This window comes from Drosophila grimshawi, unplaced genomic scaffold (assembly GCF_018153295.1).
Source record: "Drosophila grimshawi isolate 15287-2541.00 unplaced genomic scaffold, ASM1815329v1 contig_1377, whole genome shotgun sequence".
NCBI classification, from domain to species: Eukaryota; Metazoa; Arthropoda; class Insecta; order Diptera; family Drosophilidae; genus Drosophila; species Drosophila grimshawi.
In genome coordinates this window covers 4,605,826-4,624,140 of record NW_025062900.1, presented here as the reverse complement: position 1 = coordinate 4,624,140, position 18,315 = coordinate 4,605,826, and the positions used below count along the sequence as shown (strand labels likewise).

General features: G+C 41.2%; 1 protein-coding gene across 1 annotated transcript in view; it reads left to right on the top strand.

Annotated features, from left to right (window-relative positions):
* The window catches only part of LOC6562437 (hemicentin-2), a 128,178-nt gene that overhangs the window by 91,965 nt on the left and 17,898 nt on the right, over positions 1–18,315 (top strand). Inside the window, exon 6 of the mRNA XM_043214726.1 lies at positions 15,930–18,128. Coding sequence (XP_043070661.1) covers positions 15,930–18,128 — 2,199 coding nt within the window. The remainder of the gene's footprint in view (positions 1–15,929; positions 18,129–18,315) is intronic.

Below are 18,315 nucleotides of genomic sequence, written 5' to 3'. Positions count from 1 at the left end.
ACAACAAAAACAAAAAAAAAAAAACAAAAAAAAAAAAACAGAAACGAGACAGCAAAAAAAAAGGAAGGACAGGCGACACAAACCAACTGGCAAATGGCAGGAAGTGACTGCCAGGACGAAGCCGCAAAAACAAAGCGCAGCAGCATGGGGAAAAAAAAAACAAAATAGAATAGAACCGAAGTAAGCAGCAAAAACAAGAAATTGTCGAGTGTCCTCTCGTCGTTTGCCACGCATTAAATTGAAGATGATGATGATAATGCGACCAGATAAGAGCCCAGCGACCAACAGCAGATTCTACTCTGCCTGCTGCTTCTGCTGCTGCTGCTGTTGCTGGTGGTGGTGCTCCCTGCTGTCGCTGGGTTCATAGGTAACAGGCAACTTAACGCCAATAATACGGCAAAAATAGTCGGCAACAAGCCATGAAATGAGCCAGGGTTAACAGCACAAAACACACACACACACACACTTGGCCAAAAGAGACCCTCAAAATGAACCTCCTACTTATGTCGACATTTGTGGTTTTTTTCTGTGGTAGGGCGGCTAAAATGAAACAATGCAATGTCAATGCTTTTCTATCTCTCCATCTGCCACTTCCTACATGGTCTAAGTGTGTGTGGGTGTGTGTGTGTGTGTGTGTGTGTGTGTGTGGCTACTATTTACTTGGCATTAAGCAAACTTCAAATAAAAAGGATAACGACGCACACGCAAGCAACTCAAAATGGAAGTTGCTCACCAGACCAACAACAAATGGCAACAAACAGATGACAACGTGACTGACTAGCAGATACCCTGCACTTGAAATCGCACTACAAAAATCAGACAAGAAAAAACTGTTCAGAATCTACACCGATAAGTAGACAGACTTGGCTAGCTATCTATACACCTTCATATTTCCATCAAAGGAGACAAGAGCAACTTGTACACTTTGTGCTGTATTTTTATCAGTACTCCAACAAGAAAGCTAACTAAGCCAACAAAGCGACAGACAGACAGCCACACAAAATGAGCATCAGCCAACAATGACAACAACTTGGATCGTGAAAGTACTTTGGGAGTTCAATGGAGAGTGGGATGCGGGGTTGCTTGGTTGCAAGGGTTGGCTTGCGGCTGGTTGGGGATGGTTGTGGATGGTTGGGGCTGATGGGTTGGCCATTGGCTTGGCTGCCGTAGAGGGCACGACAATTGCACACAATTTTCATTTATTGTTTGGCTACACATTTGGCCACATTATGTGAGCAGGCAGACAAGAAGACAGCAGCAGCCCAAGTTGAGTCCTTGGACTGAAACAAAAGGATGCTTTTTCTTTAACAACCGCCTTTTTCCTATCTCTCTCCCTCTCTCTCTCTCTCTCTCTCTCTCTCTCTCTCTCTGGTACATTGGCCTGGGGGCAAAACGAAGAGAAATTGGAGCCCATATTGCTGGGGCGTTGGTATGTCTCCTCAGCATTCCGGGCTGCCACATTCTAAAGATTTAACTTGTAAAATCCCAAAAAAGGAAAAGAAAAGGGCACCCAAGATGCCATTGAGAGGGAGAGAAAGAGATGCGGCAGCGTTGCGTGCTGAGGTCAGTTTGGGTCGAATTGCGGCTCGCATGTTGGTCAAAAGCATTCGTCATTAGCCATTCATCCAGTCCGAGCAGAGGCAGCACGAATGCTGCCCAATTGAGGACATTGTGCATAAATGGCAAAGGAAATGTCGATAACAGTTACGGACACAAATTCCAAGAATCTGTTGTGCTAAGCATATTAATTGAAATACAATAATTATGCGCATTAACGCATACGCATTGACCGAATTCTGCAAATCCTCCAGAGTTGAGGTCAGCTTTCATATCGATATTAGCCTGGCAGCTGAAGTCGTCGAGGTGTGTGTGATGACAGGACATTGCCTGATTGACGCTGCCAGGCATCAGATTGCATCAATTGGGGGCATAGAAAGAGAGAGTGAGAATTCATTGAATTTGTTATCGCATAACAGCAATCATAGAATACTGTTTCTAAGAAAAGTCGAATGCGGAACAATTAAGCAAAGGAGTTGGGCAGGAATCGATGACAGTTGACTTGATAAAGGTAGTTGACCATAAATGAAATCAAGCGAATTAATTAAATTTAAGAGAATACAAATTTACTGATGTTTGTAGAGCAAATTCGAAAGATGCTTTAAATAACCCTATGACTATTTTTTTAAACGCTTCTAAATTCTACAGATATTAATTTGTATCTGAATGCGTTCTGAGCAATGCGACTTGGTAAATACAAAGCTCAAAGATTGACAGACTGGGGGAGTGGTAGAGTCAGATGGCATCAAGTGTCACCACACACATGCCGCTCTATCTCTATCTCTCTCACTCTTGGCTTGTTTGTCAGATACATAAATGTATGCAGCAAAACCAATGACAAAGTTTGCATTGTTCGTCATGGCCTAGGTTTTGGCTCGACTATTGTTTGTTGACTGAAATGATTAGGATTGCGAATGCTGATGATGATGATGATGATATCAAAACGAAGAGAAGCATGATGATGATGTTTTTGTTGTTGTTGTTGTTGTTATTGTATTGCTGCTACTGATGATGTCAATAATAGTGTAAACAGCAGCTCGCATCTCCATTGCCGATGCCTCAATTACAATGAGGGCTGTGCTGCTGCTGCTGGTGCTGCTGCATGCACACAATGACTCGACATTGTTTCAATAGACTAAACAAACTAGAGAGGCCGTTGCCACGCCTACCACGCACACGGGGGACGCAATGGTTTTCCAATCTCCATACATATTTATGTCCAGTGCGTTGGCATCATTATCAGCTTTGCTAATTAAAGTAAATTCTGTGAATCAATGAAAACTCGCTACGGCTACGAATTGGACAAATACCAAGGGTATATCCAACAACGCCATAACCCACTGTGACTCCCTCTCCAGCTGACACTGTCCCCTCCTCCGCCTCCGCCTCCGCCTAACCCAATTAAGCTCCTTGCGTCACCGCATAATCACGTCAATAATATTCAAAATTGAAATGTCGAAAAGCTAGTTTTGCACACATTTGTATGACTTTGCAGTATGATGTGTTTTTCGCTGTTGATGAGGGTGATGGTGAGGGGCGCAGGGAGATGGTTGGCATATGGCAGACAGCGCCTGCAGCCAATATCCTCCCGATGTTGCAATGCAATCTGCGCAAACTGCACCAAATTGGCACAAGAGCCGCACACACAAATTTTTATTTACAAAACTTTGCTGCCACATTAGAGTCGGGCGCACATGTGTGTGCCACAAAAATATACATAAAGTTGCAACGATATTTTTGTTGGAGCAAGCAAGCGAGCTCGCTTTGCCACTTTAGGATTTTTGAGAGTTTTTCTCTTTTTTTTTTTGGGACTCACAGCATGCAAATTTGACGTGCAACTTGAGGGCGTTGCAGGAATAAATAAAGTGACCACAAATTCGCATGACTATAATGTATTCCCATTGAGCTGCATGTTGCAGCTGCAGCTGCAGTCAAGCTTTTGCTGCAGTTGTTGAAGTTAGCTTTGAATAAAACAGTTTGGGTGTCCAGCAAGAATTTTATTTAGTCTGACCTGATTTTCGTTGGACTCCATTTCCATTTGTAGCTAGAAAATGTGTTTGTGAATTTAATAAGTTTTATAAATGTTATTTTGTCTGATTGTTGTCCAAATCTTAATTATAAAATGTTGAATACTTTTTTAAGAATAAACGGAAACAATTTTAAGCTGGAAGAAATTAAATTTAAAATGTATTCACAACATTTGCTGCTTTGATATCAATTGTCGCATCAGAGAAAAGAAATGTAATTGTTTTATTTATTTTACAATTAAAAGTAAATGGAAAAATGTGAATGAATTGTTACATGTCACTTGCACTATTTCAAATTTGTCCTTTGTCATTTGCCATGCCACATTTTGCAGACCAACATTTCTTAGAAAGCATTCTTGCATGCGGTCTACGCTTATAATAAATCTCCTCAACATTTAAGCATTCAATTTTAAATTGTCTGCTACAGAATTTTGTTATATGTATAATTTTGGCTTGACAAACTTGTAGTTTGTTATATTTATAGCTGTAAGCGAAATGCAATCAAAGGCATTCAAATGAATAAATTTTCAATTCATTGAGCTATAAGATTTGTAAGCGTTATGCTTTAGAAATTTTTTCAGTGCTGTTCGCTGCCCAGCCATAATTTCTAGAGTGAAAAAAATGTGTGTAAACAATATACAAAGAACTGAATTGAGTCGATAAATGTGTAAAAGTAACACAACAACTATAAACATTCGAATCCATATATATTTATGGGAATTCAAGTGAGAGTGCACGTATTTCTATTTATTTAAGTTGATTTGCTGTTCATTTCATTCTCCTGTTTTCTATTTGCTTTCAAAGAATTTTTCTGTTTGGTCTTTTTTTTTTGTTTGTAAAAGCAAACTTGCAATTGCTAGGATAATTGAATGTGCTTTTCTTTTATTAGTTTTACTTTTTTGTATGGCATGCTATCTAAACCTCTCTGCCGCATGAACAATTAATAAATACAATTCGTGTTGTAACAGTTTAATATTTAATATTTCTATTTGTTTGACTGACTTTTTATCGCAGTTTTGTTAATTGCATAATTATATTTGCATTACAATAGCCAGCCAATTAAAACTTTTATTTATACAACTAATTTTCAACTATTTATTAGTGCAAATATTAAATGCAAATTTTGGGAAATATGTTTTACAGTTCGCTAAACAAAATTGTCCCGGCGAGAAAAAAAAAACAACAAAAAACAACAAAAAACAAATGGAATGTTGAATAGAAAACGCATATGTTTATTTGTACATTTCTGGCATTGTTGTTAGCCAGCGGGCAAATGGAAAAATATTTACAGCATATCAACGTCTACATATAAATTTATTATGCTGACACAAAGAGGCAGACGCAATGCGGGGGGCTGCGGTGCTAAAAAATAGAAATAAAATATCTCACTTGCAACAGCATTTTTGGCATGGTAAAGTTTTACGACACAACACATGTTGCATGTGTATCTGACTACTTGTACTGTTGTACTGCAATATGAACTGCAGTTCAACAATAAAATCAATACAAATGGTGTATAAAATTATATTTATAGTTGGAGTTGGTTTATTGAGAAAGATATTGAATGGGGTGTTCAGGTGACTGCATACAGTTTGTAGTTTAGTGTCTAATTCCATCAAATGAACTTTGAGTTTTAAAGTGAAAATTAAACTTTAACATGGTTAAAGTGGTTAGGCTCTGTCATCCAATACTCTCAACCCTATATATATATATTATGTTATCTGTTTGCTTTGCCAGTCTGTCGCAATTGAGAACAGTAGCAGTAGTAGTAGTAGTAGCTATAGTCAGGCAGTGGTTGTTCTATACGCATTTCACTTTTGGCATACGGATTCGCATTCGCTTCCTTTGCCCATAAGTGCTGGCGGAGAGCTTTGGGGGGTCTATGTAACGAGACTATAGAGCCACTATAAGTTCTCAACTCATGCGAGTGCTTGTGAGCAAATAAAAAGGCGGCAAATGTTGCAGAACGGAATGGACAACAACAGCAACAGCCGGCAGCAACATCAGCAGCAGCAGCAGCAGCAGCACGCAGCTAGCAACGTTCAAATGGCAGCAGCCAGCAGCAAAACTATTGACGAGCACACTTTTTTTCACCCCCACTCCCCTCACTCTTTTTTTCTGGCCAAAAAGGAAAATGTGAATGCTGTGAAAAGTGCGGCAAGAGTGCAGAACAAATGGAACAAGTTGCAAAAGCTAAAATGCCAGCCAAACAGCGGCAGCAATAAAAGCACAACAGAAAAAAGAAAACAACAAATAAAAAATTGTGCTCGGCTGCAATATGAGCAACAATCTTGAATATTGTACGTTGCATATGTAGATACATTTCCTGCAGCTGCAGCAGCAGCAGCAGCAGCAGCAGCAATCGTATATGCCAAAGGGGGTTACGAGGAGAATGGGGGTGGTATGTTATGTGTGTGGGTGGGTGTGGGTGTGTTGTAACAGTGCCACGTGGCTGGTAGTTAATTTAAAAAAATTTTATTTACATTTCGCCTGCTGGCGAGCGGCTTGTGCTTGTTGTTGTTGCTGCATTGTTTACATTGGCAGCAGCTTCTACTTGACTTACAGCAACATCAACTGCAACTGCAACTACAACTATAACTATAACAACAGAGAGACAGAGAGAGAGAGACTATAAAGCAGCAGCTGACGTTGCTTGGGGCATAAATGTGGACAGGGAGAGGGGGTGGTTGGTTGTGGGGTTGAGGGAGACCATGGCGGCTTTTGCTTGACTGCCGCTGGCGGCAGCTGCTGTTACTGCCATAACAAAAACAGCAGCAGCAGCAGCAGCGTCAGCTAGCGGGGCAAACCGCTATGTGTTTTTATTGTTGGCCCCAGGCTGCCACACATGACGCTTGTCTATGATAATCATGATGACGATGATCATGTTGTTGTTGCAAGTGCCAGTTGGCAACTTGCAAGAGTTGTTGCCCCAAAGCTAGCAAAGGTAGCAACCGCTCAGCTGCAATGATAACTAACCCAACCATTTTAAACGTAACCAGAAATGGAAATTGTATAATTTTTTTTTAGTTGATTTTCTGTATATTTTAATTCTGCAATGAAATGTATATGCGCTTGAGAAAGTTTTTTTGTGCTGGTCGCAAAAATGTGTACTATTGTGGCTAGTCCAGAAAGCATAGTACGAGTTTTGTGTTGTGTTGAGTACTGCTCAAAATTCAATTAGAAAAGTTACGAAATTAAATAGTTTTCTGTTGTGCCGAAATAATTTGAAAACTTTTAATTTTCAGGCAGCAGCAGCAGCAGCAGCAGCACAGAGAGTTGCTTAGAAACGCTATAGCAACAAATATTTTGCAGAACCAAATGAAGTGTCTGTGTGAAAAGTTAACTATTGCTTAATTATATTTCTTTAAGAATTGCATATCCCCATATAAGATGCAGCTTGTTTTTGGGGAGGTCTGCTTAGTTGTTGTGACCGGAAGACCATTCACTAAAAAACCATCTACACTTATATTCTTAAGAAAGACATTTATTTACACTAAGTGCTGGATCGAAATTAGAGTGTTTTTGTTTGTAATCTGCAAGATTTAATCAATCAGCTGTCAGCAATCCTTAATGCCACTGAGAGCAGACAGCTGCTGTTTAAACGGAGAAGTAGAGTTGATTCGGGGGTGGTAAAAATCTGTACAAATTAACTAAATATTTACAGAGGCAATAAAATCTGCATAAAGTGCTTTGGTTGTTTCAGTTGCTGCTGCTGCTGCTGCTGCAGCTGCTCAACTTCTACTTTGTCGAGTTGCAGTGGAGCAAATTAATTTAACATTAAATTAAATGAAATGCACCGCTGCAAAGGAAGCAGCAAACAGCAAAGCAACTGCTGCACTAGGGGGGCACAACTTTGACTCCAAGGACTCCAAGGACAAAACGCAACTTCTTGCGCTAAAAGCAAAGTTCCTACTTTGTTTCTTTCTGAATTTAATTATTTAGGTCAAAGTGCGCTGTCGCGCCCAGTTGCCAGTTGCCAGTTGCTAGGACAATGCCACTCACTGTTTTAGTCCCGACCAATCCTCCCACGCACTAAGTCATAGCATATCCATATATATATATATATATATATATATGTATATCTATATATTTAGACAGGATAGACGCGCCCTAAAAAGAAAAGAAATAAAATGAAAAGCACAATGTACGCGAATTGAGTTTATTATAGATATAGGCGTAGAAAAGCGTGGTCTGCGGGGTCTGCCACACCCCTCCCCCTCCCTCTACCCCTGCCACTTATTTCTATCTGTGCTGGCTCTCTCTCTCTCTCTGTGCTGCCCCTGTTATCAAGCTCTCTGGGGTGCACGTCGAAAACTTTTACTTGTTTTATTTGTTTTATTTTCGGCAAGTAATTCCGTTTTGCGCCTAATGCTATGCTACGCTTGCTATCTCACTCCCTCCCTATCCCACTCTCTCTCTCGCTCTCTTTCTCATTCACACACCACAGGAAAGTTAAACAAAGCATCCAAAATTTGCTGGCTGCTGTTGCTGCAATTGCTCAACTCAACTCAACTCGACTGTTTCAACCGCTTCAGCTATTTCCACCATCTGTGTGTGTTGTGTGTTGCCTGCCGCCGTGCCCCACCCCGCCACGCCACGCCCTAACCCTAGTTAGCTTCCCTCCCCGGCCCTAACCCGCCCCTGCCAAACCCCCTTGTTGCCAACAAAATCTACACATCTCGTTTCGCTGGAAAATTACGCCATTCAAAAATTTGCTTTACGTGTTGCCCGAGTTTTCGTTTTCATTTTCCGTATTTTTTTTCTTGTATTTTTTTTTCGTTTTTTTTTTTTTATATATTACGTTATTTTCTAGTTCAGGCTTGGCAAATTCGCTTGGCCCATTTTTGCGACTAGACGTGGGCAGAAGGAGCATACTGAATATGTTATGAGAGTTGCCAGTGGCTGCTGGCAAAGATTGAATTTAGATTAACTTAGTTTAGTATTTTGTCAAAATTGTTGCTCTTAGCTGTTTTACAGTTATGCTGTTATGTTAAACCAATAGTTGTTTACAATTTTGGAATGATTTCTAACTTAATGTGTATTTTGAAAGTGAGAGAGAGTTAGACAAATATAGACAGATATATATAGAAGTAGATAAAGAAATAGAAAGAGAGATAGGCAGAGAGAAATTGAGATGGAGACAGACTGAGGTATAGATATAGATAGGGATAGAAAGAAATAGACTGGGATAGATAGAGATATATATATACATATAGAGCGAGACAGAGAGCTAGACTTACAAAGCTATTGAATATTATAATTCTCATAAAAATATCCTGATAACGAAGGTATACAAACTGATTACAAACTTAAGTAAAAGCAAAACAGGTTCCTCTGGCTAGACTAAAATACTGCCACATTTTTTAAGTTTCAAGAACATAACTATTACTACACAAGTTTTAATAATTACATTTTCAACAGACAGAGATAGACATAGTTAAACAAAGATAGGTAGATCGAAGGAGATTCCAAAAGCAACAATGCTCTACCAATAATTAGGTATGGCTTATAGCTAACTCATTAAAACTGGCCTAGCTTGCAATTCTCCAGTTCTTCAATACACTCACACTCTGCTAAGAGCATCAAGAGCTTCGACTTTGCCTATAATTGTTTCTCTCTGCTAGTATTTCTTTTTTTTTATATTTATTTTTTTTTTGGCGCGCACGCGGGCAAGTAAATAAATAAAAGCAAAAGTTTCGCCCTGCACGGGCTGTTACTTTTTGCTTCATGCCCTGTGCAAATAGTAGCAGCAACAACAGCAACAACTACAACAATAACAACAACAACAGCAACACAACCAAATGCCAACACTAATGACATCGTTTGTGGCCTGCATGATGTTGCCCAGTCCTCGCAGCTTGGCAACTTTGCACAGCTCCTCCTCTCCGGCAACATCTACAATTCCATGTGTGCTTAGCTGGAAAAAAAAAGTAGCAACACCAACACCAACAACAAGAAACTTTGTCAATAATTTGGCTGCCTATTTAAAGCAGCCTCTGCCAAATGGGCAAAGTTGATGCCCCACTCATTCCTTGTATTTCTATTTTTTTTTTACTCTCCCATTTTTGTTTACCATTAAAATTCCAGCCAGACAATTTACAAAAATTTGTGTTGTTTAAATAGCGTGGCAGCAACAACTTTTTCCTCCAGTATGTGTGTTATGTTGTTGGTATTGTTGTTGTTGTTGTTGCTGCCTCTTTCTAAATTAATTTAGGGCAGCTTTGATTGCAACGATTGCGCTGTTGCTCCTGCTTCATTCAACCTCCATGCCCTGCCTGCCCCACTCCGCTCCGCATCTTTGTGTTTCGGGAAATTTGTAAATTGTTTATGCTTTTAACATGTCCGAAATAAAGAGAAGAAAAACGCAAAGCGAAGCACATAAAATTAGTTTTGTAGAAAAGTTTCATCCATTGATTTGCCACAAATTGTGCCATAAAAATAAACTTGCAGCGCAATTTGTGTGTGCCTCGTATTTGTTCATTTGTTCATTTTGTATCTCACAGATACAATTCCATTTTGTGTAATTTACATGGCTACAGTTGATCAATATACGCACACACACACACATATTGTTTTCTTTTCCCTCGTCGCTTTTGTTGAAAAACCTCATATGCAAAACATTTCATAAATCATTTCTAGCCAAATATTTTTTTGGTGTGGCCGGCACAAATTGTTGATTTCATTTTATGACCACAACTGCCCCAATTGTCGCCTGTATCTGTAACTAAAGTTGAGTATCTGAGTATTTGTGCATCTGCAGCAATATTTGCATCTGTGTGTGTGTGTGTGGATAATAACAGTTTGTAGTACAATAAACATTTTGGGCGCTTATCAGTTTTGACTGCTTCCTTTTTTTAAAAGCTTTTGCAAATCGAATTGAACCGGCTTCTAATTGAACTGGTTTCCATTTTATTTGTACAAATGTGTACTGATTTTGTTACCCAAGAGTGCTGGCATTAGAGCACTTTACAAGCTATTTTAACTGAATATGTATTTTTGCTTAGCCCGCAGAAAAATCTATATGGCTTTAGTTTTCTTTTAGCTTTGGCAATTGTTTATTTGTCCAGCATTTTGCTTTGTAGTTTGGAAATCGTTTGTTGAGTGGTCTGACTGCAATAATCAATTTCCATTCCGCTGCGCAATCTTAATTTCTTAGATATTGTTTCATAAAAGATCAACGATGCTTCAAATAAATAAAGTGCTCTATTTCAGTCTTTGATTGGCAATTTTAAAAACATATTCAAAAATCGATACGAAAGTTTTTAGCTTTTGCAATTAATTTTCAAGTACTTTCAATATTATAAAATAAATACTCTTTCTGAAGAGCTCCTGATTTATTTGCCAATCTACCCAGACTACTGACAACTGACTGTTTCGCTGTCTTCTGGTTTTTATTAGTTTTTAGTTAATGTGCTTGTTAAACTTTATGGCAGAATGTCCACTCGCTCAGTGGTTCACTCACTCACTCACTCATTCTTTGGCGGATGCTTGTTTATTTGCCTTGTCGACTGAAGGAATCTGTCTTCCTGTAATTTATGAGCTGCAAAAGAATAAAAAAAAAATAGGAAAAAAAGACCACAGACAGTCTCCCTTTTACATTGACTGCTACTGCTGCTGTTGCTGCTGTTGCCGCTGCTGGTGCCATTCGTTTATTTTCTTTGGATTTTTACGCAGTAGTTGTTTTAGTTTATGCGCTCAATTTAGTAACTAGTTAGCCTGACGACGGTCTAGGTGATCACGGGGGGTGAAGGGGTAACATATGGTCAAAGCTGCTGGACAGCAGCAAGCCTGGACAGTGTGTGTTTGATAGACAGAGAGCAAGCTTGGTTTCTAAACCACTTTCGACATGCCATGCAGAATGAAAGAAAGAAAGAAAGAAAGACAGACAACCCAGCAAGAAACTAATAAAAAGCCAAAGCAAAAACCACAAGAGCTCATAGCTCAAACACGCTGACAGCAGGCACGAGTTATGCGTACGTACATTTCTCTGGAATGGCCATAACACAGAGGGAGGAGAGCCACGGGAGGCAATGGATAGTTGGCAAAAAAAAATATGTTGAAGCTTTTCCAACTAAATGCTATAAAAATTCTTGACTTAATAGGAAAACAAGACAAGAACATGAAGCTGCTGAAACGGTGAGACGACAACTTGAGTGGGTTGTGTGTTGGAGAGGGCAACTTGAACAGAACTTGTAGAGGCCACTAAAGAAAACTAACAAGTTACAGAAAGAGCCAAAGAGCATTCACTGATAGAAAGAGGGAGAAAGAGAAGCGGCTGAGGAGGAGGAGGAGGAGGCGTTGATGCAGAGACGACGACTACCAGGCAAAAAGGCAAAAGCCAACTGCTGGCCAACACACAGTAGGAAGAAAGAACTTGAAAGCCAAGAAAAACATTTAGTAAATGATGAAAATCATGGCAATAACAACTACTACTATGTCTTCTGATAGCAATGGCCTAAACGAGAGACAGACACATGTACACACAATGAGTGAGATGCTGATTTGGTCATGATACGAAAAAGGAGTCTCTGGCCAGAAGTCCAACTAAGGAACTAACCAAAACAAGGCACGCGGCCAACAACTGCTAGCCGCAAGCCAAACCAGGTCAATAACATTTTAGAGGCAAACGCAGCAGCTGCCACGCAAACGAATTAAAGCATTAATTGTGTAAGTTTCTTCTTGTTGTTGTTGTTTGTCTTGGAAGTGCTTCGAGTGGTTTTATATATACCCTACAACTAATTAAAATGGTTTACACAATAAGCTATCATAAAATGTTGTTGTTGTTCATGTTGATGTTGCTGTTGTTGTTGCAGACGGAAGTTGGCAATCGGCATCATCACATAAAAGCAAACAAACATTTAATTTTTAATGTTGTCGACTTTTTAAGCCTTATTTATATTGTAATCAATTTTAATTGAAATTTTCAATATGAATTTTATGGGATAGAAGTATTATAAGTGCAGGGTAACTCATAGTCGCATAGTCCTCGCAACACTCCACATTCATCCCTACTCAATCTAACTCTTATTTGTTTTGGGGTTTTGGGGGAAGTGGTTAACGCTTATATTGGATTGTGCGGTTCTATAATTTATTGTATTTCCGTTACGTTTCCGGCTAAGCTCCGAACTTTTTAATTTCACATTCATTAGTTACAAGTGGCGCTGCGCTCAAGACGAAGATGTGAGTTGCTCCAGATCTCGAGAGAGTTACGCTCATTTGCCTTATCATTTATCTTAGTTGGCCAAAAGTGCCGAGGACGTAGTAGTGGGTTATATTTGATGCCTTTGCTGCTGCTGCTGCTGTTGCTGTTGCTTGTTTTAGTTTTTTGGCCAGTCACTTGGCCATATCAATTCCGCTTTCAACTTGGTTTTGACTTTGGCTTTAGGCGGGTGCTACGCCTGCCTCCCGTTCCACTCCTTTCAGCCACGCCTTTTTTCGTTTTTGGCCACACATTAAAATTGGATTTGTCTGAGGCAGCTGTAAGCCAAGTAAAGTTAAGCAAGAAAAGGATTTCAATTTTAATGCATTTCACCCGCTGTTCTAATTAAAATTAAAATTAATTTTAGCGCTAATTTTTATTGCACTTTTCATTGTATTATTTTTTTTTACTATACTTTGGTGTATTAGTTCTTTAGCTTTTTTTTCGGTCTGTTCTGGGTTTTTAGTCAACCTGCTATTAAATTAATTGGCCGAAATCAACTGAAGCTGCCTTGTTAAGCTTGTCTGGCTTAAAACGTTTGCCCTTTTCACTTGGCCCTTTTGTGCCACGCGCTGCGCGTGGCCATAACGAAATTAGATCAACTCCCCATGCCTCAGCTTCCCCTTCCCAAAAATAAGGATGAAGACTAGAAGCTGCTGCCTAATAACTAATTGTTGCTTAGCAGCAGCAAGCAGCGCAGTCAGTAAATTGCGTTAGTATTAAGTGGCCAGAACTGAGTAGAAAATTGAGTTAGGGCCGAGTCGAAAAATTGAAAATTTCATTTTCATTTTCATTCATTTGCCGTCATCTCGGAGCTGAACGTGCGGATTAGCAATAAACTGTTTATAATGCAGCAGCCCAAGCGCGACTAAAAACTGTTAATTCTGCTTTCAATTTACAGTGTACAGCGCCATCTATGGGGCATTAGCGACAGATTTGCCCATATAAATTTAATGTAGCAGACTTTTCAGCGGCGCAAAATCTTTAATACGATCTGCTTTATTATTACAAAAATATTTGTATTTTTTGGTGCTACTGGTGGGCGCCCAAATTGATTGGAAAAATATTTATTTGCAACACAATTTAACTGAGGGTGCGCGAAAATTTGAAATTGGGAACTCTCCTGAATGTGTAAGCAAATTCAATTATTTGAGAGCATAATTTAAGGTTTGGTCCGAAAAGCATGAAATTTATATGCAAAACACGCATCAAATTGTTTTCTCTCTCTCACTCTGATTTTTGTATTCTTTTTTTTTATATTTGTGTTGTTCTTTTTCTTTCTATTACTTAGCATTACTTTGTGTTCATTATTTATGAACACGAAGTGGCTACAAAATAATTGAAGGCAACATTTTCGCTGTGCGTTTTAAAGTAATCAACAGTTGAGTTCGGGTCAAAAGAAAACTCCCGTCTTGGGTTCCGTTACAGTTTTAGGTTAATTTGTTGTTTGCACAACATGAGCTCGGTGGAATGCAATGGTAGTGGCCCAAATGTGTAAAACATGCTCACAAAGAGTGACAATTAAGTCAATTTCAAAGCACCAAGCATTTACAACAGGCAAAAGCGCAGAATGCGTCAATTTATAAACAACAATTTCTTAATGGTTTGTCGGCACAACTCTCGGATGAGGTTCTCCAGACAGAGAGCAAACTCAACGCACATACCAAAGGTAGACAATCAAATGTAATTACACGCGCATAAACACGCAACGAGTGAACTAAAAGCACAGAGCACAAAACAAAAAAATTAACAACCAGCTGAACCTGAAACCCTACCCCAACCCCAACCCCAACCCCAACACAGCCTTAACTTTATTTACCTGCAGCTGCGACAGACCTGAAAAGGTAGCCAGGAATTACGCAATTTACTATAATTTCACAGATGTGGAATTCAGAGGGGTGTCTGGGTTGGGTTCTGGGTAGTTTCTTGCTCCAGTTTCTTAAGATTGCTGGCTGTCAATGCGGCGACAAGTTGGCGACTTTATGGACAGTCATTAGGCAACCGGCAGCCGACACTTAGCCGGCTCAGTTAATTACAGAGCAGCGTACAGCTAAGTGAGGTTAAATCACAGAAGGGAGTTGGAGTTGGAGAAATGCGGCTGGCTGGATAGTGACAACTCTGAGAACACGAGTTGAGGTTATAAACCACATAATTTTACAGCGTTTGCGGTGCACAGGAGCCACTAATGCCAAAAGGGACAAGAACGTAATGCAGTCAAGTGCAGGTGCACAGATTCAAAGCGGTGGTGGTCCACTGAAAGGGATGTGTATGGGGCGTGGAGCGGGAGGCGGGGCAAGAGTTGTAAAATGTTGGCAAATTGCAAATTACAAATATAAAGCCATTAAGAGTACTTGCGAAAAGGTCTTGAAAGACTTGTGGCTTAAAATTAGAGCAGCGAAACGTGTCAAAATGATGCAGAGTCCTTGCTTGAGTGTGACCTAAAGTAACTTGAGACTGGAGACTTGAGATTAGAATCATCTGTGGATGATGTGCTTAAATGAATGCAAATAATTAATAAATTAAAGTTTGGCAGCGCAATTAAGGGGGAAAATTCGCTAAAAGCATTAAATTGCTTTAAGCCGATTGGCAACGTAAAAAGCTATTTGTATAGCCTCCAATTTAATCTAATTCGAAGGTCAAATTAAAGTAGGCTATAATAAGTTTGCACAAAGGCAGCCACAATAATCTTAGGTACTTTATTCAACAATTAATGTCCGACTTACAGACGACTTATGGAAATGCCTCTGGGCTGGGGCTGGGAAAGTGTCTTTTGCTTGGAGAGTTGCTAATGATTTGGGATTCGTGTGGCATTAGTCCAATGAGTCGAACTGAGCCACGTCACTTGATTAGCTTAATTAATAATTGACAAATTTTTGTGGCTAATCAGGCCAGATACCACCCCCAACCCCCACCTCCCCCCACCACCAACTGCAACTTGGCTAATTCAATTACAAGTTTTAGATGCCACTGATTAGGCAGCCCAACGAAAAATGCTTTGTGTTTATTAATTTTCATCAGTTGCGGAGGAGCGTAACTCTGATTTATGTCCAAACAGCAGAAAATATATATATATATATATATAAATATATATGAGAAAAATATCCATTGCTAATTTCATGTTGTGTATTTTTTGTTGTTGTTTGCAGACTATGCCCGCGTTGAGGTCGGACCGGAGAATCCGCTGCGAGTGGAACGTGACCGCACTGCCAAATTGGAGTGTAATGTGGACGCGAAGCCGAAGGTGCCGAATGTCCGCTGGACACGCAACGGCAGCTTCATTAGCTCCTCCCTGGTGCACACCATCCATCGGGTGAGCGTGCAGGATGCGGGCAAATATACGTGCAGTGCCGACAATGGACTGGGCAAAACTGGCGAACAGGAGCTCATACTCGATATACTCTATCCCCCAACGGTGGTCATCGAGTCAAAGACGCGCGAGGCCGAAGAAGGTGAAACCGTTAATATACGGTGTAATGTCACAGCGAATCCGGCGCCAGTCACCATCGAATGGCTGAAAGAGGGTGCCTCCGATTTTCGTTATAATGGTGATGTCCTAACATTAGCCTCGGTGCGGGCTGAGCATGCCGGAAATTATATTTGCCGTGCCGTCAACATAATGCAGAGTCAGGGCCAGGAGCGTAGCGAACGTGTGGGCAACTCCACAGTTGCACTGCTCGTCCGTCATCGTCCCGGCCAGGCGTTCATCACACCCAACAAGCCGGTGGTGCATGTGGGCAACGGTGTCACCCTCACCTGTTCGGCAAGTCCGCCCGGCTGGCCGGTGCCACAGTATCGTTGGTTCCGCGACATGGACGGCGAGTTCTCGAGCCGGCAAAAGATACTCGCGCAGGGACCACAATACTCCATACCCAAGGCCCATCTGGGCAATGAGGGCAAGTATCATTGTCATGCCGTCAATGAGTTGGGCATCGGTAATATGGCCACCATTGTGCTGGAGATACATCAGCCACCGCAATTCTTGGCCAAGTTGCAGCAGCACATGACGCGTCGGGTTGCAGACAATGATTATGCGGTCACTTGCAGTGCCAAAGGCAAACCAGCTCCGAGCATTAAATGGCTCAAGGATGGTGTTGAAATACTGCCCGAACTGAATCTGTATGAGGTGAAAACGAATCCCGATCAGGGTCCCAACGGTATGGTCACCGTACAGAGCATGCTCAAGTTTCGCGGTACGGCAAGACCCGGTGGCAATCAACTGGTGCCTGGCGATCGTGGCCTCTACACCTGTCTGTACCAGAACGAGGTGAACTCGGCGAACTCATCGATGCAGTTGCGCATTGAACACGAACCGATTGTGCTGCATCAGTACAACAAGGTCGCCTTCGATATCAGGGAAACCGCAGAGGTTGTGTGCAAAGTGCAAGCATATCCCAAACCCGAATTCCAATGGCAATTTGGTAATAATCCGTCACCGCTAACCATGTCCTCGGATGGTCACTACGAGATTAGCACCACAACCGATAATAATGACATTTACACGTCGGTGCTGCGCATCAATTCGTTGACACACTCGGACTATGGCGAATACACTTGCCGTGTGGTCAACTCGCTGAACACCATTCGGGCGCCCATCCGTTTGCAACAGAAGGGTCCGCCGGAGAAGCCGACGAATCTGCGTGCCGTCGATGTGGGCCATAATTATGTGACGCTTAGCTGGGATCCTGGATTCGATGGTGGTCTGAGCAAGACCAAGTTCTTTGTCAGCTATCGGCGTGTTGCAATGCCCAGGGAGGAGCAATTGATACCGGATTGTGCAACCCTGGCAAATGCCAACTCCGATTGGGTGGAGGTGGACTGTCAGCGGGATATACCCTGTAAAGTCACCTCGCTGGAACAGCATCAGAGCTATGCCTTCAAGGTGAAAGCATTGAATCCCAAGAACGGTTCACCCTACTCCAATGAGATAACGACCACGACCAAAGTGAGTCGCATTCCGCCACCGCTGCAAGTCACCTATGAGCCGAGCACACGCACCTTGGGCATCGATGTGGGCGCCACCTGTCTCAATCTGGTCGCTGTTGTGGAGACAATGTTGCATGGTGATACGCCCATGGCCTCCTGGGATCTGGTGGATATAGTGGAGAACCTACAGCTATCGGGCAATGGACCGACGCACAAGGAGAAGATCATCGATCGTCTGATTGCGCCACGTCGCAGTGGCGGCGGACGTGCTTTGGGCCACACCATCAACGATGATGATGAGGATCATGATGCCGCCCTTAACAACCTGGCCCTGGAGCAGGACGACAATAGTCCAGTGGTGCGAGTGAAACTCTGCCTGCGCAACAATCACGAGCATTGCGGCGATTACACAGATGCCGAGAGTAAGTATCAAAGGGGGGTTTAATGAAGGGATGCGGTGTTAACTACTGTTGATGATGATTGTTTAGAAGGGTTAGCTAAATATTCAAAGTAGAAATTTGATAAAACGTGCATAGAAGATAGAGTTTCTGAATAGGAAGGAAACATTTAAGATATATATTCCATATATTCATATACATACTTCTGCTA